Here is a 22,027-nt window from a genome sequence, read left to right as displayed (position 1 = left end):
AGGCCCATGTGCGCTTTAATTCGAAACCTAAATGTTTCGGTACCGAGTATCGAGAGTATTGGGTACTTAAAAGTATTGACTCAGCACATCACTACTGCTGTCTTCTCTACTATGACGTCACCAAAACAGCTGATTCTGTCAAAATCACTGAGAGCCGAGTAGCGGTATCGTCATCGGCGCCACCTCTGTAATCTCTCCACCGTGTATACTTACTACCGTGAATTCGCTAAAAAATGATAATGCTCAATATTTGCAAAAGCTAAATGCCCTATCAGACGAAGTTTGCTCTCTGCGCTCATCAATTGACGCTAAAAATAATACCATCGCCTCGTTAGCTAACGAAATTAAAGCCATGCATACTGTTGTTGCTTCCTATGCTAGTGAACGCGAATCAACCCGCAAAGAAAAACAAAAAGCCAAACAGTCAACCTCTAGACAGGTAAAAAATAAGAGTGACTTGGCTGCAAAAGCAAAAGGCATCAACAATGACTCTGCTGCAATAGCAAAACAAAGCGTGAGTAAAGAAAAGCCGGCATCTGATACGGAAATAAAACAATCAGAACTTCTTATCGAAGCTGAGTCTCTTATTCCCAACAATGACAATGTTAACGATGATGTCGCTGCTAAGGAGAAACCTGTTTTCTTTGACAACAACAATGTACCATTATCTGCTGAACCAGCCAATACGGGTGTGGATGATAGCGTTGTTATTATCGATGCTACTGATATTAAAAGTGATCAGGCTGCCGTAGCTGAGTGGGTTGAAGTTACGAGGAAGAAGAAAGGTGGTAAAAATCTAAGTACAGGTAATGATTTGTCCCACATCAATACCGTCGCATCTCCGTCTTCTTTTGCGTCAGCTGTTATTGACACTAATGTTGGAGTTACCATTGCGAATGGCAACAACAATCATCAAAATGCTCCTACGAGGATAAATACTGCAGTGAACAACAATGATGATGAAAAAATGCGCATTATTGGTTCAAATGTAAGCACTGAGCTTAGTGTTGCAAAAACTAAATGGCTTTATATTGCGTCGTTTTTGCCATCCGTTACAAACGACAATATTATTGAGTACGTTTCCAAATACTCTGGAATACAAAGAGAGTTGCTTTCTTGCCACGGGCTTATTAGGAAAGGTACTACCGTGGAATCATTGAAGAGAATTACATTCAAACTTGGTGTTCCCATATCTTGGTTTGATAAAATGCTTAATCCAGAGCTTTGGCCTGCCGGTGTGACTGTTTGCCCTTTTCGGTTAGGCCGCAAGAGGTTGGAACTGAAGACATAGTCACTAGATCTCACTTAGGTAACAGTAAACCTATTAATAAGTCAAAAGCGAGTTATGCGCTTTATTATCAGAATGTTAGAATGCGTACTAAATTATCAGAATTTTATCGTAAAGTTAGTTCACACGAGTATGATATATTAGCTCTATCCGAGACTTGGTTAAATGAAAATTTCTCATCTAACGAATTCTTCGACGGCTATTATAACGTATTTCGTAATGATCGGTGCCCTAACGCCACTGGTCTTGAGAGGGGTGGTGGTGTTTTAATTGCTATTAGAGCTGATCTAAGTAGTAAACTAATTATAAGTGATTTGATAGATGATGGCGTTGAACAAATCTGTGTAAGCGTCAAGTTTAATGACAATAAAACAATAATAATAGTTTTGTCTTATATTCCGCCAAGTAGCGAAATTGCTGTCTATCAGAAACACTTAGATAATATTAATAGTGTTATAAATATTTCTAATCCGTCTGATGAGATTATATATTTAGGTGATTTTAATTTAAGTAATATTTCTTGGTCAAGTGGCTGTAATACTTTACCCATAAATATCAGATCTGATATCGATATGCTTGTTGTTAGCACTCTGTTCTTGTATGGCTTGAAACAATACAATTTTCAACCAAACAGTAATGGTAGGTTCCTTGATCTCGTTTTTGGTTCTGATGATCTAAGAATATCTTGTCTGGAGTGTCTATCTCCAATCTTGGAAAACAGTTTCCATCACAATGCTTTGGTTGCAAATTTCGAGTTTTATAACTTTGATAAAACCACAGTTGCAAATATTTCTGAATACAATTATTTCAAGGCTGATGCTACTGCGATAAATGATTTTTTCCTCGGCACTGATTGGTCCTTCTTGGACTCCACTAACGGGCCTGAGGCCTCTTATGTAATTCTAAAGCAGAAGCTTTCATTAGCAGTTTCCAATTTTGTTCCACGAAAACGGAAAACTTTGAGCAATAGACCACCATGGTTCAATACTAGACTTAATAATATTAAAAATAAAAAACGTAAGGCCTTTAAAAAGTATAAGAGGAGCAGGAGTGAATCCGATCGTCTTATCTTTGTCAGGCTTAAATCTACTTTTAATTGTCTTAATAAGTTCTTGTTCAGACAATATATGAATAATTTGGAATCAAAATTGAAGACTAACCCATCTAGTTTCTGGTCGGTTATTAATTCCAAGAGAAAGACTAGCGGATTTCCGACGTGCATGGAGTATGACGGTGTATCGTGCAATAATGCGGCGGATATCTGCAACTTATTTGCCAATTTATTCCAGAAGGTATACTCGAATCATACATCTTTACCTAGTCCGACATTCTACTCTGGTTCTCTTGGTCGAATTTCTTCTTTTGATATTACCGCCGAAGATGTATCTCTGGCAATTTCAAAATTGAATAATAGTCCGAAGTCAGATAGTGAAGGATTTTCTCCCATATTCTTCAAACTATGTTCGAATACAATTTCAGAACCCCTGGCACTTCTTTTCCAGGGTTGCTTGAACTATGGGATCTTCTTAGACTCTTGGAAGTTATGCTCCATAAATCCGGTATTCAAGTCTGGTGATCGCAATGATATTCGCAACTACAGACCTATTGTTAAGCAGAGTACTCTGGCAAAACTATTCGATCATATCATTCAAAGCAAATTGTTTGATTTCATTGAGGAGGCTATTGTCGGGAGTCAGCATGGATTTTTTCCCGGCAGGTCTACCTCTACTAACTTGGCTTTACTCACTAGCCAAATTGTAGATGCCTTTGAAACCCATGCGCAACTTGACGTCATATATACTGACTTCTCGAAAGCATTTGACAAGGTTGATCACTCTATGCTATTGCACAAATTGGAAATGTATGGAGTGTGTGGAAGTTTGCTGAAATTCTTCTCAAGTTTCTTATCGAATAGAAAGCTTTTTGTGTCAATCGGAGCCAACCAGTCTACTGTGCTTATCAATGCCTGGTCGGGAATCCCACAGGGAACCCACTGTGGCCCTCTCTTGTTCCTAATCTTCATTAATGATTTGCCTCAAAAATTCAAATTTGCTAAATGTTTAATGTTCGCAGACGATGTCAAACTCTTTCTAACCGTACATGATATTTCTGACTGCGTTAACTTGCAACATGATCTCGATTCGTTTAACGAATGGTGTACAAGTAATAACTTACTTTTAAATATCAACAAATGTTGCGTGGTTTCCTATTCAAAAAAGGTAACTATCACATCTTTTAACTACATACTTAATACCGGATCTTTAAATCGTTGTCGGGAAATTAAAGACCTTGGTGTAATTTTTGACAACCAGCTCTCTTTTTCTGGTCATATTGACTTTATTGTTTCGAAATCTTTCGCAATGGTTGGGTTTATTAGACGTAATTCCTGTGACTTCAAGGATCCTATGACTCTGAAGGTACTTTACACGTCATTGGTAAGAAGTCGCTTGGAATATTGCTCCATTATATGGAGTCCATTCTATGAAGCTAATTCGTATAAAATTGAGAGAGTTCAAAGAATTTTCACCAAAATTGCTTTGCGTATGCTTCATTGGCCTGATGGCCTCCCATCGTACATCAGCAGACGTAAATTGCTCGGCCTTCAGGCTTTGCATGACCGAAGAACTTGCATCTCCCTCATGCTTGCCTATAATGCTATCAACGGTAATATAAACTGCTCTGATTTATCCAATTTATTCATTCCATACATTCCACCACGCGATTTAAGGAATACCAGACTATTTGTTGAAGTAACTCATAGAACGAATTATGCGTTGAATGAACCCATTTCCAAGTCTATACGCTTAGCAAATCGATATAGTGGTCTTCTTAACTTTAATAATAGCATATATAAATTTAAGCTTGAACTTTTCACTATTTTTAACTAGTCTGTAAGAAAGTTTGTACTTTTTAGACTGAAATAAATAAATAAATAAATAATTCATCAATTGAGAACGGTTGGGCCGATTTGGCAAATTTTTTTTTTTTTGGTTGTTCGTAATTGCCAGGAGAAGGTTTTTACGAAAGAAAATTTTGGGAAAACCCTCCGGTCGGGAAATCAGAAAAATCGAAAATTGATTTTTTTGTATTTAATTTTTTGTGCAATTCCTTTGGAATGGCTTTCGAATGGAAGAATAGAAAATTCTAAGTGAAAAAATTGGAAAAATCCGTAATAACGCGGAAAATTTAAATTTTTTTCGCCAAAATTTTGCATCTTATCGCATGATTTTGATGATGTGAAAAATTTAGGATAATTGTAAAATTCATTGTAAGCATAATCAACTGGGACCAATTTTGTCCTATGTTTCATGACCGATTCGAATGGTTGCTGTTTGTTTGGAAAGGTGATTAGAAGGAGGAGTACACAAAGTTTTAATTCTTCCGATAGGTGGTGCAGGGGTCGAGCTACGCTAAAAAAATGCATTTGGTANAAAATTCATTGTAAGCATAATCAATTGGGACCAATTTTGTCCTATGTTTCATGACCGATTCGAATGGTTGCTGTTTGTTTGGAAAGGTGATTAGAAGGAGGAGTACACAAAGTTTTAATTCTTCCGATAGGTGGTGCAGGGGTCGAGCTACGCTAAAAAAATGCATTTGGTAAGTAGGTAGCCTTTTGCCTTGATTAGCGTATAGGATCAATTTTTTTCCGTTAAGTGGACCAGGGACCGATCTATTCGAAAAAGTCTTATTTATGGTCCGATTTGCATGAAATTCGGCACGTAGGTAGGCTTATNTGATTTGCATGAAATTCGGCAAGTAGGTAGGCTTATTGCCAGGGTTAACATATAGAATATTTTTTCTGATAGGTGGACCATATACCGATCTATTGGAAAAAATCTTATTCATGCTGCCACTTGCTTGAAATTAGACACCCGTATTATAGATATGCGAAGAATAGAATTGAATCATTGTTTTACAGTTCGAAAGGTTTTTGAAAGCGCCGCAAACATGCGGGTATTCGCTATTTAACAATACTTATTACACAGGCCAACAAAAATGGAAACAAAATTTGATACAGCAAATGTTAGCGCTATTTTCGACAGACTTTTTTTTGTTGATTACGAATCCGTAAGCATAAAGTTTCCATCAGCTCCAGATATTAAGAAAAACGAGGTCAAAAAGCAATATTTGAGAAGCTCTAGCAAATAAACAAAGGGTGGTAGAACCTTCCACTTAGGTAGAACCTTCTTGGACTTCTGACTTCAATCCATGAAAATACCATTCCTGCACCTTGACCCTAAGGTCACCTATAGTCATTTATTAAACCGCTAACACTGATTTTTACATATTTTTTTCAATAGTTTTCCAGTATTTTGTTTATTGTTGGAGGATAAAACGTAAATAAGTATAGGTGACCATCAGGGCAAGGTGCAGGAATAGTATTTTCAGGGATATTAGTCTATAGTTCTAGCTTTAATTTAATCCTAAGTGGAAAGTTCTATAACCTTCTGTTTCCTTGCAAGAGGTTCTTAAATATTGAAAAAACGCGATTTTTTGACACTTTCATCACGTTTTTCTCAAAATCTGGATCTGACGGAAACTTTTTACTTACGGATTCGTAATCGGTATTGTCCAGTGTTACCAACACCAATTATATAAAGAAAAGCTCTTTCTTTTTATAAGAGGTGATCTCGCGAACTGCAGAACTGAACCGCGGTAACAAAAACCGCGAAGTCTGTTCTGCCTTTTCAAAGTTGGATAAGGAAGCAAATCGAATGGGTCTGGTGGTAAAGGAGGACAAGACGAAATACCTCCTGTCATCAAACAAACAGTCAGCACATTCGCGCTTGACACCCACGTCACTGTTAACAATTATAATTTCGAGAAAGTAGAGAATTTCATTTACTTGGGGACCAGCATTAGCACCGATAATAATGGGCCGTATGAATTAAAAAATAAACAAATGCTGTTTCTTAAACTTTCTTAAACTTTACTCGATTTATTCAAACAAAATTGAAGTAAAAGGTATGCAATTTTAAGAAAAAACAATTGCTTTGTGTTTATTCATTCGGCCCAATGTCAGCATAGAAATCCAACGCAGAATCACTCTTGCCAGCAATTGCTACTTTGGACTGTGTAGGCAGTTCAGGAGCAAAGTCCTTTCTCGACGTACGAAATCCATACTCTATAAGTCACTCATAATGCCCGTGCTGGTATATGGCGCAGAAGCATGGACAATGACAACATCCGACGGGTCGGCTCTTGGAGTATTCGAGAGAAGGATTTTGCGGAAGATTTACGGTCCTTTACGCGTTGGCGACGGCGAGTACCGCAGACGATGGAACGATGAGCTGTATGAGCTTTACAACGACATAGACATAGTGCAGCGAATTAAAACACAGCGGCTCCGCTGGCTTGGCCATGTCGTTCGAACGGACACCGACGCTCCAGCTCTGAAAGTATTCAACTCGGAACCCGCTGGTGGTAGCAGAGGAATGAAGCTTTCGTCACGTTATTTTAGACGGCAATGGAGGATATGCCTTCTGTCGACCACAAAACCAAACCTGAACGTGAATTGCTGGCGAAAACGTTGGACCAAATGTTTCAATAAAAAATAATAATTTTGGGCGGGACGAAGTTCGCCGGGTCTGCTTGTTTCATACTAAACATTAACTTCTTCATCCGCTTTGCACGTAGAATATGCATATATTATCAATAAATCTATTAAAACTTATAAACAATGTTTCTATTATTTCATATTTTAAACAAATACTGTCCTCTAACAACTAGTTAACTGGAATACGGAAGAACTATACTACTCCCAAAGTTTTAGTTATATTTTTTTTCTTACTTTAACGCTACTTTTACCCTGTATATGGATGAAACAAAAAAAATTTATCTGGGACAATTTGGGTTAAATCCTGCAGTACGGCAACATACTAAATGTCGGCAAATTGGTTGCAGGTTTGGATTATCAAAGACACAAACCAAATTCGATCAATTTGCTTTTGGTGTGTGTCTTTGATAATCCAAACCTGCAACCAACTTACCGACATTTAGTATGTTGCCGTACTGCAGGATTTTATTTGCCAAAGTTACAAATAAAGAAGATATCAGTGGTTAAAGTTTAATTTATTTTTTTGTTTAAATTATGTCAAAATAAAGGTAATTAGGGGGTATTACACTTGGTGTGCATAATATTTTTTCCTTTTTTTATATTTTTAAGCCAGAAATACCTAATAACCAAAACATATATAAATATATATTTTTTTTTTAAATAGCGTTTATTTAAAATTTCTTTTCAAAAAGCTTATACTGTATACGTCGCGTAAAAGGTACTTAAATAATCTTTAAATTAGCATTAATAGGTTAGTGATCGGTCAAATTGTTTCCGAGATATTATAAATAATAAAAAAATATAAAAGTTTAACTTTAACCTCTTTTGTTGGCTTTAGTTTTTATTTGCGCCAAATAATCTTGGTATGGTAGAAATCAACATGAAAAGTTCCATTTAGCTGCGTTTTCTATTTCTTTATATCTTAGCGGTTGGTATTCTGCACTGCGGCTACTTCGGACTTTTTCTGTCTAAATCCTTGAGTACGGGAACAGGCTAAATGCGAATAAGAAAAAATAAACAAACAAATGTCAAATTAAACGCGTGAGTTTCTTAAACACCCCAAATGAGTACACTTAACATACATATGTTCATAAACTCTAAACGCTAAACTCGAGTTAATATTTCAACGTGAACATAGTATGACGGCCAATTTCAAATGAATATTTAAACGGCACATAAGTTTAATTTTTATTGTTGCGCAAATGCCATTTAACTTACGTTGGGTTTCAGATCAAGTTTATTTAGATATGCCAAATAAGTGGCAGCACTGTTACTTACTCCCTGAAATTGTTGTTGCATTTGCTTGTTTGCTTACATTTTGTACTGAATCGCTGATTGTTCTTTGGCAAGATTGATAAAACAACCTACCTATCAATCTTGGTTGTTTGGTACAAACACAGGTTTGCATATCTCATATTTAAATAACCAATGATAGCCATTTAAGTGCTGCAGATTAAACGTATGATATGAAAATGAATTGTGGAAATTAAACAACAATCTCTACTTAAGTAACATAAAAAATATTTGATATGAATTGAATTAATCGCAGAGATACATACATATTTTGCAAATGTTTCTTATACATACTTCTTTTACATAAATCTTTTATTTAAAGGGTAAATTTTTTTTTGTTTAACCTTCAATTTGGTATTTAGATTTATACTTCCTACTAATTCGTAAAGCTCAAAGACCCATAAATTCAATAAAATTTCGTTTTAATGGTCAAAAATTGTTGGTACTTTTGAAACCCATTTGGACGCTTTTTAGTACTTAAAAATAATCTCAAGTGACAACACTATTCATAAATCGCAAAATTAAGAGAACACATAATTTTCAGTGTCCAGAATCCAACCCCAGATCAGGCTACAAATTGGAGGATTTTCTCATTAAAAAATTAAAAAATTTTATTTCAGATTGCCATCAAAGATATATCAGGCACCTGTATCGCTGATGACTCATGTAAGTGCCATATTCAATGGGAGAGCTTGTTATGGTTTACTTATGGTCTACACTGGACAATACTGTCATGACAATAGCAATACATGCACACTTTTTCACTAATAAATGCATACTTCTTCAATTGTCTCAATCACTCTCTTGCTTAGTTTGAAGACAGTAAATCGGACAATGATTTGACGGATGCAGACAACGTCTAGTGCAAGAAAGAAGAGAAATTCATAACAAAATGACTATAATAATTAAAGATATGCTGATGTGTATGTAATTTTGTCTCTTCTTTTTAACGTTTTAGTTTTTAGCTCAAATAGCTCGCGCGAAATGCGTATTTCTGCAACTTATAATTCATCGTTCACGTTCGACATTTTGCTCGAAATGAATTGTCTTATTGTTTTTGACAACTAATACGTATTTCTTTATTGTCTTGACAGCATTGTCCAATGTAAACTCGCCGTTCCTATCATGATTGCTTTGAGATAACCATATAAAATGATGCTATGAATGATTTTCCGAACGCTCCCCAAATACAAACTGTGTGGCAGCTTTTTTTGACAATTTCAGCTATTGGGAAAGCTGACGGAACTATTCCATTTGCCGCATCATCCGTTACTTTTCTTCGCAGTAGGCGGCAAATGCAGAGTTCCTCTCCAGCCTAGTGCAGCTTTCTTCGCTAAAACTTATAATTCAAAACCTGAAACTAAAACTGCATTAAAACAAGGCAAAACTAAATAAGAGGAAACGGTATGTATATAATACAAAAACAGCACAAAGAATTTTCAAAATTTTGAGCAGAAGGAGGCAAAGGCGTGTTGTATTTTAAAAACATGTATGTACATATATTAAAAAAAAGTTCTAGTACACCAAATCGCTAATAACGATATTTCTTGAGATATTGGGCTTTGAAGTTGATCAACAATTATCACATTTTAGCTCGCTAATCAATGAAAACTCCACACTACCTCAACTTCAAAGCCAAATATCTCAAGAAATATCGATATTAGCGTCTTGGTGTTCTAGAGCTGTTTTTTAGGAAATTGAATGAACTACAAGTTCGTGATTTGCAACTATCCTGTACCTCTTGTTATAATAATAATAATAATAATATCCCAACGGTTTTTACCCTCCATTCCCGCCCATCCGCACGAGGGGCGCAGTCCGCATGACGTACGGAACCAGTATTTTCAATTTTTGCGCCGAGTCACGATAGGCAGGAGTTTGTTAAGTGTCGAGATCTAAAACTGTTCAGCTTCAGAACTAAATTCATCAGCCGATTTTATGTCTTTATTTTAATGATTCATTTATTGAGATAGGACAGTATAGATTTCTTAATGCTGAAAAGCGGATCTGATATATCAAACGTGCTGGAATGAGAGTTAAAATCCTGGCATAAGCAACGGAGTGGGTCGTGCAATTCAAAATTAGTTTTACAAGCTTTCAGAAATAGGGGGCAAAAGTGTTTTGATACCCGGGAGGGAACATTAAGTCTAACTTCGCCAAGAAGAAGCGGACTGGAAATTGAGCCTGTTAGTAATTTAACTATAAAAATTGTACCAAGCGTTTGCCTCCGGTTGGAAAGTGTAGGAAGATTAGTAAGTTTTAATCGGCTCGTATAAGGTGGAAGGTTATATTGAGAATCCCAACGGAAATTTCTTAAAGCAAAAAGTAGGAATTGTTTTTGAATTGATTCTATCTTGTCTGAGTAAATTTAATACCTTGGATTCCAAACCACCGAACCGTATTCCAGAATTGGCATAACTAATGTTGCAAACAGGGTTTTAGTGATATAAGGGTCACAAACTTCTTTTGACCACCGTTTCACAAATGCAAGTACACCTTTAGCCTTGTTGACTGTCACATTAATATGAAGATTAAAATTAAGCTTAGGATCCATTGTGATACCAAGGTCCACAAAATTGTATACCTGTTCCAGGTTATGGTTACCTATTATATAAGAAACTGGCAGAACAGCTCTTCGCGAGAAGCACATTACTTTACATTTCTTAAGATTTAGAGGCATAAGATTTACTTTACACCAGTAAGCCATGCTGTTTAAGTCTGATTGTAGCAAAGACCTTTCTTCAATTGAAACGTACGATTTATAAAGTTTTACATCATCTGCATACATTAAAATTTTGGAGAATTGTATATCTGTAGAAATATCGTTTATATAAAGCTAGAACAGAACCGGGCCTAGGTGGCTACCTTGAGGGACTCCTGAAGTAACATCAATGACGTCAGAGATAGTATTTTTAAACATTACCCTTTGTGATCTATCATAGAGGTATGAAGAGATCCAACGTAGAAAATTAGGTGGAAGACCAAGAAGATCAAGTTTGTAGATGAGCAACGAGTGGCACACTTTGTCAAAGCTTTACTGAAGTCAGTCTTTATAACATCAACAGATTTGCTTTCAGTAAATGCTTTTGAGATATAGGATGTTAATTCGAGTAAATTTGTAGAAGTTGATTTGCCCTTGCAAAATCCATGTTGACTATATGAAATGCTAGAAGAGATAGAATGCGTCAACTGATTTGTTATAATTGCTTCAAATAATTTAGGAATTGCAGAAAGCTTAGCTATTCCCCGGTAGCTCTCCACTGAAGATCTGCTACCGCTTTTATGTATCGGGGTTATGAACGATTCCTTCCATATAGTTGGAAAAACGCCCTCTTTAAGAGATAAATTAAATAGCGCTGTTAACGGCTCATAGAGATAATCAGAACAATTTATAAGAATACAAGTAGGGATCTGGTCAGGACCATAACTGAAGGACCGCTTTAAGGATTTCAGATAAACTACTACATCATCGGGAGATATTACTGGGATATTTATTGAGTTCATTGGACATAGTTTAAAAGGATAGTCAATGTTTGCATGTGAGTTAATGGAATAATTGGATTTAAAAAACTGAGCGAACGTGCTAGAAATTGTTTGATTATCACTAGAGACGGTATTTTGATACTTCATGGCGGAAGGAAACCCTCGTACATTTCGCTTGGAGTTTACGAAGTCATAAAATGATTTGGGGTTATATATTATACGCCGTTTGATTTTACACAAGTAAGCTTTATAACACTTTTTGTTTAATTCAAAAAACTTATGACGCAATCGTGAGTATTTTACATAGTATGAGTGTAAACCGGTTATTTTGTGTAATCTAAAATAACGCGACTTTCTGTTTTTCAAATTTCTCAGTTCTTTAGTGAACCATAACTGTGTTTGCTCTTCAGGAACATACATACGTTTAGGCACATGCTTTTCAAATAATTTATGTAAAGTAAAGTTAAAAAGTGCAACGCTTTGTTCAATATTTTCTTTAAATGCAGGCCACGACAATTTAGACAGTTCTTTGTTAAGCATTTTAAAGTTGGCTTTCGAAAAATCAAAGCGAAACTTTGGTGCTTGGGTACTGCAATTTCGACCATCGCTTATAACTTCGTAAGATACCTCCATAGCAGGGTGGTAGACATCTTCGGGCAAAACTAGTGGATCACACTTATTTACAACGGACTTAGATGCATCATCAACATAAACAAGATCTAATACTTTACCAAACTTATTGTGAAGTACATTAACCTGAGTTAGGCAGAGTTCAGCCATCTCCTCTAAAAATACGTTGTTGCACGCACTAGGCGCGAAAGGTATGATATCATTGTCAATGATGTTCTGTCAAAACTTGTCGTTCACATGCGAATGCTATGCGTATGCACAGCGTTGAGTGTGAGCTTGAAAAAAGGGGTATTATGCATTTTAAATTAGGTTTTATTCTATAATTCTGAAAGATATTTTAATTCTCTATCTTTTCATGTATCAACTATTGCAGTTAAGTAATAAAGAAGATATTGGACAAACCAAAAAGCTCACGCTCACATTGAACTATATATCAGGCTTAAAGGTAACCATACAAAATCATGCAATTCATAGCATGATACGAATGATTTTCCGAACACTCCCCAAATACAAACTGTGTGGCAGCTTTTTTTTTACAGTTTCAGCTATTGGGAAAGATAACGGAACTACTCCATTTGGCGCAGTTTCTGATAAAATAAAGAATAGAGATGTCAATGGCAAAAATATATCGATTTATTTCTTTGGGTCCAATCTGATCAAAATTGGTAGCTTCATTTTCGATTCGTAGTAGAGTCCGACCGATTAACCGGCATCGGTATCGGCTCAAGAACTAATTAGAACAGAGCTGACCGGTTGAGAAGCAGCAATTTGTAATAGCAATTTAGAAAAAGTGTGTGACGTTCGTAGTTTTGATTTTTGCTATTTCTGTTTTGCTTCTCTCTTTATGTGTATTTTTATTTTAGTGATTTTTGAGCGATTTTCAATAAATTTTTTGTGGAGATGTAAATAAAATGAAGTGCACGGTGATTGGATGCGCAAACATGTGCTATGACATTGCTTGCATTTTTTCTTTATGCTTCGTCTTCATATTCTTGGTTTACTTTTCAAAGAAAATAACATGGCGCCGAAATTACAAACGACAGCCAGAAAATTACTTTTTTCTTTTGCTTCATCTTGTCAGATCTTGTGTAGTTGGATCATGGGCATCGGCTAGTATCGGCAAAAATTGAGCATCGGCATCGGCCATTTTTCGCCGATTCTTTCATTCTTTGGAACTTCTTTTCATATGTTCAGGTGAAAAGACAGCCTACATCAAAAATCATTTGCAGACAGCTTGCAAAAATTATTATTTTTTTTTTGTTGAAGGTGTTTCAGGTTTTTTCAATACAAAAGTATGTTCGATAATTTTCGTTAATATAGAGAACACTGCCAGCAAAAAAAAATTCCAAAAATTAACGGGATTTTATATCAGCTTGAAACGTGCAATTCATTATACCAGAATTAAATGGAATTAACCAAAATTCTGTTTAAAAACTTTAAAATTTTGGTGAAAATAAGCAGAATTTTTCTAAATGTTGTTCAAAGTTTTAAGTCTGAATTTATATAGTGTTTGTTGCATACCAGCTAGACTTTTATAAAAAAAAGAAATAAGAAACATTTAATAAACAAAAGACAAATGCCAAACCAAACCGCAAATATCGCAATTCTCTTATTTTGTGGACCACTATACATAGATACATACTACCTAAGTTCTTGTGCATTGAGTGCAAAAGAGTGTATTTTAGTAAAAAATTTACTTAAGAAATTTTGGTAGAAGAATATTTCTTTTCCATTTCTCGTCCGTCGTTTTATATGAATTTTTCGTTTTTCTTGAGAGTTCAGTTAATTTTTTCGGTATTTGAAATATTAAAAAAATTTAGCAATTGTGAAAAATCACCATCTCTATCGAAAACCAGAAATCAAAAAATGAACATAGAAGTGCAAAAATTCATGGAATCAATAAATTTATTTTTAATGACTCTTTTTTTAAATTTTTGATTAGGTACTTTTGAAAGTTGAGCGCATCTTGAGTTTATAGAACTTTTTATTAAACAAGTAGTTTTTAAGGAAAGAACACAGCCGACTTCAATTCTCATATTAAAATTTAGGGGTACCGTTAATTTCTTCATGATCCAATCATCGGATCTCTAAAACAAATTACGGGACGAACCTTGAGGTACTATCTTTCTAATAAAAAAAGGATTATTGAAAACGGTTCACGTGGTCCAAAGTTATGTATTCCGGCGAGATGATAACCTCCCTTTTTTTTGAAGTCGGTTAAAAGCGTTTGAGTTCTGTTTATCCGTAAATAAAGTGCAATTTATGAATTTTAAAACGTTTATTTATTTATTACATACTGTACATAAAACTTGCCAAATGTATTTTAAAGAGGGTATTATCTGAAGCAAATTTTCAGTATTTTCCGATGATATATCATCAGAAATATAAAACCCCCCCTAAAATATATTCCTGGGTGCTCCCCTGTATATGTACATATGTATATTTTTACATATGTATATACATTCATATGTATATACATACATACATACATGTGTAGGTAATGTTGCATAACAAGCCAATTAATTCATTTTTTTCTTATGTTTTGTTAACTCCGTTAAACTAACTAATACTATGTCTCCATTGAGAGATTTATCCATTAAGATTTAATAAATCCAGTTGCTAAATCACAACCGTCTCCATTACCACAACCAGATATGTTTGACGTTTACATTTTTAAATATTTGACGTTTACTTATGTATGATTTTATAAATACAGTTGCAGACATTGATATACAGACAGATAAAAGGAAGGTGCCAAACGGAATTTAATTATGTGAATTCTTAATATTATTGGCTTCTTATTCGTGGTAAATATGTATGTATAATATATAGTTTGGAAAATGTAAAGAATGGTACCATATTCCCAATCATTTTCCTGAATTTAAGAAAAATTATCGAAACGGTAAAAAACATTTCCGGAAAGAAAAGTTTTTGTAGAACTCTCTTATTCATAGGAGGGAACCGAAAATCCAATCGTGGGCCTTTGGCATATCATGAAGACGAATTGAGTTCTAGAGGATGTTCGGTGCAATGTTATCGAAGCAGAACCATTACCGAAATTTATAAATTTTTTGTCGGAGCGCGCAAATGACTTATAGAAAGCGGAGAAGACTCTGCATGATATTACTATAAAACATTTCTTCTAAATTTTTAGTTTTTAAAAAAATATTTTCTTAATTTATTACAACCAAAGTTATGTACATATGTATTACTAATTTTCCTCCCAAACTAACAAAAATATAAAAATTCCTAAAAATACGAAAATTCATGTTTTTATGATAGGCTAGATTTCAATGTCCTCAACTGTATATTGAAAACACAAATGTCATTTGACTTATGGCATGTGAATTTGTGGTTGCCACATCCAACAAATTGTACTTATTGATCAATATTATTGAAGATTTGACGAAGATTTAACTTAAATCTACCGCCTTTCGAGATTTAATTGTATATGGTAAATCTCAAAAGATTTAACGCCAAATCTCGTCAGAGGGCTAAATCTTCATTTAATCTCAAAATGGACACATAGTATAATTTTATGAATTAGTTGAAAGCATGCGAGAGCTCGCAAACCGTTCGGTACACCAAAAAAAGTATGATTCGTACTTTTTGCGGTCTACGCGTGCGGGATCACGCCCTTTTTCTCTGATTTTATTGGTATACAATTTTTTGGTGCAAGCTTAAGGCCAAAATTAATATTTAAATGGCACTTAAGTTTAATTTTGGCTTGTGGTTTAATGCCCTTTAGCTTTCGTTGGGTTCATTGTGCATACTTACACGTGAAAAACACAATTTGCCAATTTCTTACTTTATTTTAATAACTTTTACATCACTTAAAACACCCTGTCTAACATTTTGACAGGATATTTCTACATTTTGACCATGATGCAATAATACAAGGTGGTATCAGTTGTGACAGCTCGATTTGAAACTGCCTTAGCTCAGTAGAATAGGAAGAAAAACAGGAAGAAATTAATCCCCGTTTGGGGGAAAAATATAAATTCCATATTTTATTCTAAACAAAATTAGCTTTTTTATATTATATTCGTAATGAAATGAAATAAAATAAGATAAAATACCTTTTTAAAGAAAATAAAATGTGTATACTGAGAGAAAACATAAAAATCATTCAACTATATTATTAGGCAAAGAATTGTTAAAGAAGTAACACTGTTTCACCTAAGGCAGTCAATATGGCGGAATTAGAGCGAGAAGCTGCCAGCCAATAACTAGTTGTATTATTGGCTTTGTTTCTTTTCTTTTCTAGCAGATAGTTATTAGGAAGAAGAAGGATGACAAAATTGAAAGAATTACGCTCACAGAGAGCCAAAAAATTAAAAAGTAAAGAAACGCAAAACTAGCAGAAACTAGCAAGCAATCAGCTGATCGGTGTATTAGACAATTGAAAATATTTGGCGCGAATTTTTATACCCGAGCGCAGTTGTGCACAAGGGTATTAAAACTTTGTTCACATAACGGTTGTTTGTAACAGGCAAAACGAATCGAGATAGATATAGACAAATGTATACATAAATGATCAGAATGAAAAGAAAAATCGATTAAGCGGTGACTGTCTGTCCGTCCGTCCGTCTGTCCGTCCGTCTGTGCACACGATAACTCAAGTAAAAATTAAGATATCGTAACGAAACTTGGTACGTGTACTTCTTTCGGGCGTAGGACGGATGGTATTGAAAATGGGCAAAATCGGACAATAACCACGCCTCCCTCCCATATAACGGTAATTTTCAGAAATACGAAAACTGCGATATTTTAGTAAATACAGAAGATAATTCACTCAAAATTGATATTTACAATAATTTTCAGACGAAAAATAAGAATATTATATTATATATTATATATATCTTGGTAACCGCTGAACCAATTTCTTCCAAACTTGGCACAGTTGTTGGCCTTGGTATAGCATACGAAATGGCCAAAAATTTTTAAAATCTGAAAATAACCACGCCCACATCCCATATAACGGTAATTTAGAGAAATACGAAATCTTCGATAAAGCAGTAAATATTAAAGCTAATTTATTCTAAATTGATGCTTGCAGCAATTCTTTACCAAGAAATACGTTTATGATAAAATTTTGGGAAATGAGCGTGGCACCGCCCACTTATGATCACATATATGTATATCGGTAACCGTTCTATCAATTTATACCGAACTCGGTATGGTTATTGTGCTTGCCACATAAAAGCAAAACGTTCAAAATTATTGAAATCGGACTAAAATTACCGCTTTTCATATAACGGTAAATTTTAGAAATGCTTGAAACTTCAATATTTCGAAATTTAAGGACGCTAGTTTACTCAAAATTGATAAACCCCGGATTACGATGTAACGGTAGCTTTCGGAAAGGTGGAAAACATATATTTAATATTTGCGCCGGGTATTTAATGTTCGGCTCCGCCCGAACTTAAACTTTCTTACTTGTTGTTTATCCATTTTGACAGCTGTTAGTTTCTGCTAGTTTTTTGGATTAAGAAACGCATTCCATCAGAAATTAGTGTTAATTTGTGATAATTATCTGTTAAGAAACAAAGCTATTGCGTCATGCATTTTGACAGAATATATTCCAGGCGGTTTCTAGGCAGAAGAAGAACATAGGTTTGTATAGTAACCAAAAGTCGGTAATAATTTGTACTGGAACCTGCAAATTTTTACTGGAAAAATGTATGATAACCCAAAAAATTTGCAAGAGAGCTCTGAGTCGAGAGCGTAACAACACGGGAGAGCTGCAAATTCTTGCTAGTGAAATTTTTACTAGCAGAAATTAGCTATCAGAAGAAGAAGAAGAATAAATGTCAAAAGCCCCCATTTATTGAATTGGTTTAGCACAAACATAAGTAAAATTAGTGGAAATCAAAATATTTATGATGTACTGGACTGTGTAAGTGCTTGTGTGTAAAGCAAAGAGTTTAAAACTGATTTATAAATAGTAAAATGTTTACAGCAGAATCTCAAAACAGTTACTGGTTACTTGCAATTTTTTGCTAGTTTTGTGTTCAATAACTTTTTCTGCTAGTTTTCTCTTCTTCTCAATTTTACGCTCTATTTTGCTTTTACGCTCTCGCTGCAATGTTTTACTGGAGAAGTTACTATACCAACCTCATTTCTCACTTGTATGTATGGTTGGGTTTCAGACATTGTGCATACTTACAAGTGACAAACGTTCTTCTTCTGCCTAGAAACCGCCTGGGAGCTATCTGGAAAGTACCTGTCAAAATGTCTAAAATCATGCCAAAATGTTGGACAGGGTGGATAAAGTGATGTAAAAAAGTCAAAAGTTATTAAAATAACTAAAAATGGTAAAATAAGCATTGAATTAAATGAATTCCTGCATTTAAATGCCATTTTAGTATTTTAAAGCATTTTGATCAATAGCTTTTACACTTTATAGAACTTTTTTGCTGTTTTTCAGAATCAGTTTAAAGTGTTTTTTTTTTTATATGAAGTGTAACCCTGTAGCAAATAAAATCAGGTGATCTCAGCTGTGAGGCATTTCTGCAAAACATCCGATTCTTTTTCACTTGTAAGTATGGACAATGATTTTAGATCAAGTTTATTTAAATATGCCAAACAAGTGGCAGCACTGTTGCTTCCTCCTTGAAATTGTTGTTGCATTTGTTTGTTTGTTTACATTTTGTACTGAACAGTTGATTGTTCTTTGGCAAGATTGGTAAAACAACCTACTTATCAATCTTGGTTGTTTGGTACAAACGCAGGATGAATATCTCATATTTAAAAAGCCAATTTTGGCCATTTAAGTGCATATTAGGGGCCAGTTTCTCAATGCCTGGTTAACACTAACCACAGGCCTAACATAGCAATCGACGTTATCGACTCCTTGTTTTATGACATGGTATGGATCACGTTTATAAATATGTTTAACCTGCAGTTAGTGTTAACCAGACATTGAGAAACTGGCCATAAATGTATGTTCTGAAAATGAAGCCCAAAATACAATAACGCAGTGGCAGTTGCAGTTTTTCGAAATCAGCTGTTTTTTAGAAAGTGTGGTGTCCAATGAAACGACTCACAATACAGCAGTGGCATCTGGCAGTACTCGTGAGTTTAGCCCAAATTCTAAATTCACTGCCACTGCCTTCTTTTTATGTCACTGAAGCCTAAAAGGCAACAACAAAAATGTAAACAAACAAAAGGGAATGTAAAAAGCAGTCACTGACAACCCCGTATTGTGTTTGCTACGGCAGTGACTGCCAATATTAACAGTAACAGCTGATTTTAAAAACTGTCACTGCGACTGCCACAGCGCTATTGTATTTTGGGCTTGAATTGTGGGAGTTAACCAACAATCTTTAAAAATTCAATAAAACTTCGTTTTAATGGTGAACAAAGTTTTTGTACTTTTGAAATTGATTTGGGACCCTTTTGGTACTTAAAAATAATCCCAAGTCACAACATAATTCCTAAATTACATAATGATCAGGCTATAAATTGGAGGATTTTCTCATAAAAAATTTAAAATTGTTATTTCAGATTGCAGTCAAAGATATATCAGGCACCTGTATGGCTGATTATTCATGTGAGTGCTATATTCAGTGGCAAAGTTTGTTATGGTTTACTATCATGATTGCTTTGAGGTAACCATACAAAGTCATGCAATCCATAGCATGCTATGATTGATTTTCCGAACACTCCCTAAATAGAAAACGTGTGGCATCATTTCGTTTTGCATCTATTGGGAAAGATAACCGAACTATTCCATTTGTCGCAATTTCCGTTAAAATAAAAAATAGAGATGTCAGTGACAAAAATATATCGATTTATTTCTTTGACCAACATCGCTTTGGGAAGGAGAGTAATTGTGCACTTTAGGGTCCCAAACGAAAATTGATGAAAAAAAACAATCGTAGTGAATATCAAACGACGCGTATTACTGCTACGTACGAATCCGAAGGCGGGAACTGATTTTTTAAACCGTACAAAAATTATTTGCAAAAAACCGTTTCATTCAGCTCAAATTTGTCAGCACTAAATTCAAGTTAATAAATGCATTAAATGAACAGATATTGGTATATGGATGTTCACTATAGTTTACTTTTACTGAATTAGTAAGAAAAAATCGCGAAACTTAATGATTTAATTGAATATTTATGCGAAAACAATGTACAAAAAACCGGTGTCTCCTTTATTCCGCTAGTTGCAGCTAGGTGTGTTAAAAACATGGATGTGCTTGGTGTTTCCAATATATTACTATAATGGCTCTATTATGTATGGCGACTGGTGTCTAGTTACTGGTCTAGTAGCCATGGCTAGCAGTACCGTATTTTGTATTATGGATAGCGATTGAACTCAGTATACATAAAAGCCAGACATCATCCGAATTAACTTTTTTGACATGTACATTTCGAAGTAATTGCCAACATTGCTCCAATGTGTTTATGAATTTATGTGAACAAATAACAAAATCGTCATAACCGGGAAACAGAAAAATGCCCTACTAGACTCAGTAGCCGACAGTCAGTAGTCAATTTTAATACGTAATGCGAATTTTAGTATATGGTTGACCGTCGGCTATCAGTCGCCATACATAATAAGGCCATAAGTTAAGGTTTTAATTAGCGATGCCAATAACAATAAATGTGAAAGATTTTAAGAATTTTAAAATTATAGGAAGTTTAAAATAAATTTTGAATTTTACAGTTTTTCGCCACTAGTCTTGAATTTGACTATGAAAAAGTTAATGAAAACGATGCGAAGTATATAAAGAGTGAAATAGATAGACTTGCGCCAACAGAAATTAATTTGAAAAGTGAAACACAAATAATTGGAGACGAAGTTGCGAATAAAATTACCTCTATTTAATTAAAACGAGTTTTGTAATTAAAATGATAAACAATTTCCGCAAGAAAGAAACATTTTTAAGATGTTTTATAATTTTCAAATTCGGGATGCACCAATATTAATTTGTTTACTTACATTTTTCGTTGTTCGCCAACTTTTGGAATTTTCCATTGCTCATTTACATTTTTATTTTTGTTTTGTTCTTTTTCTATTCCAGTGGCTTTTACCTGATCCGTTTCGAATCGGATTGCAAACCAGGGCTGATCTTCTGCATCAAATATCTAGATTATCAGCCCTATTCTGCATTTCGATTACGTTTCCGCATTCTGCTCCGCAACAATCGTAAATTGGTATTCTGAGTTACGATCGAATCGAAAGAAGAAGAGGAAGAGCGAAAACATCTGGGAAATCAGCTGGTTTCCTAGGAATGTGTGAAATCGAAACAAAACAAAATAAATATTTGCCACCAAATATAGCAGCATATGAAGTTAAAATTTGTAAATATTTTAAAATAACTAAATATATCTAACATCATTGTAATTTAAAAATAAAACTTCGTTTGTGTTTAATTTAAGTGGAAACATAATTATAAAAATGAAATCCCTCTCCGCGGCGTTATTGCTTGAAGAGGACGAGTCCCAGATTGCTGATGCGAAAGTTGAAAGGCGAAGATTTAGGGACATGTTTGATCCTTTTTCAGATGAGTGAAGAATCATAAGAAATTCATCTTTAACTGCATTACTCACCGTTCGAAGCTAGTGAAATTATGAACTCCATAACATTTATATCACTACAGAGTGGAATATTTGAACGCAAATGAATTCGATTTTGGAAGCTGTCAGGAGGGGAAGAACAAAGCTTATCCTTCCATAGCAAATGAAACTCGGGACAACATACGCCCTTCTTTTTAAGTTAGTAAACACGAGTACAATAATAACAAGTAAGAAAGTCTAAGT

The 22,027-nt window shown here is 34.6% G+C and overlaps 1 protein-coding gene across 1 annotated transcript in view; it reads left to right on the top strand.

Annotated features, from left to right (window-relative positions):
- The window catches only part of LOC108360258 (glutamate receptor ionotropic, kainate 1-like), a 162,624-nt gene extending 141,045 nt beyond the window's left edge, over positions 1-21,579 (top strand). Inside the window, exon 5 of the mRNA XM_017612470.1 lies at positions 21,289-21,579. Coding sequence (XP_017467959.1) covers positions 21,289-21,417 — 129 coding nt within the window. The 3' untranslated portion in view covers positions 21,418-21,579. The remainder of the gene's footprint in view (positions 1-21,288) is intronic.
- The last annotated feature ends 448 nt before the right edge of the window (positions 21,580-22,027 follow it).

This window comes from Rhagoletis zephyria, unplaced genomic scaffold, assembly GCF_001687245.7.
Source record: "Rhagoletis zephyria isolate East Lansing unplaced genomic scaffold, Rhagoletis_zephyria_1.1 Rzeph_scaffold_00547, whole genome shotgun sequence".
Classification (NCBI taxonomy): domain Eukaryota; kingdom Metazoa; phylum Arthropoda; class Insecta; order Diptera; family Tephritidae; genus Rhagoletis; species Rhagoletis zephyria.
Note: the sequence above shows the minus strand (reverse complement) of the source record. Positions and strands in the feature narration are given on the sequence as shown.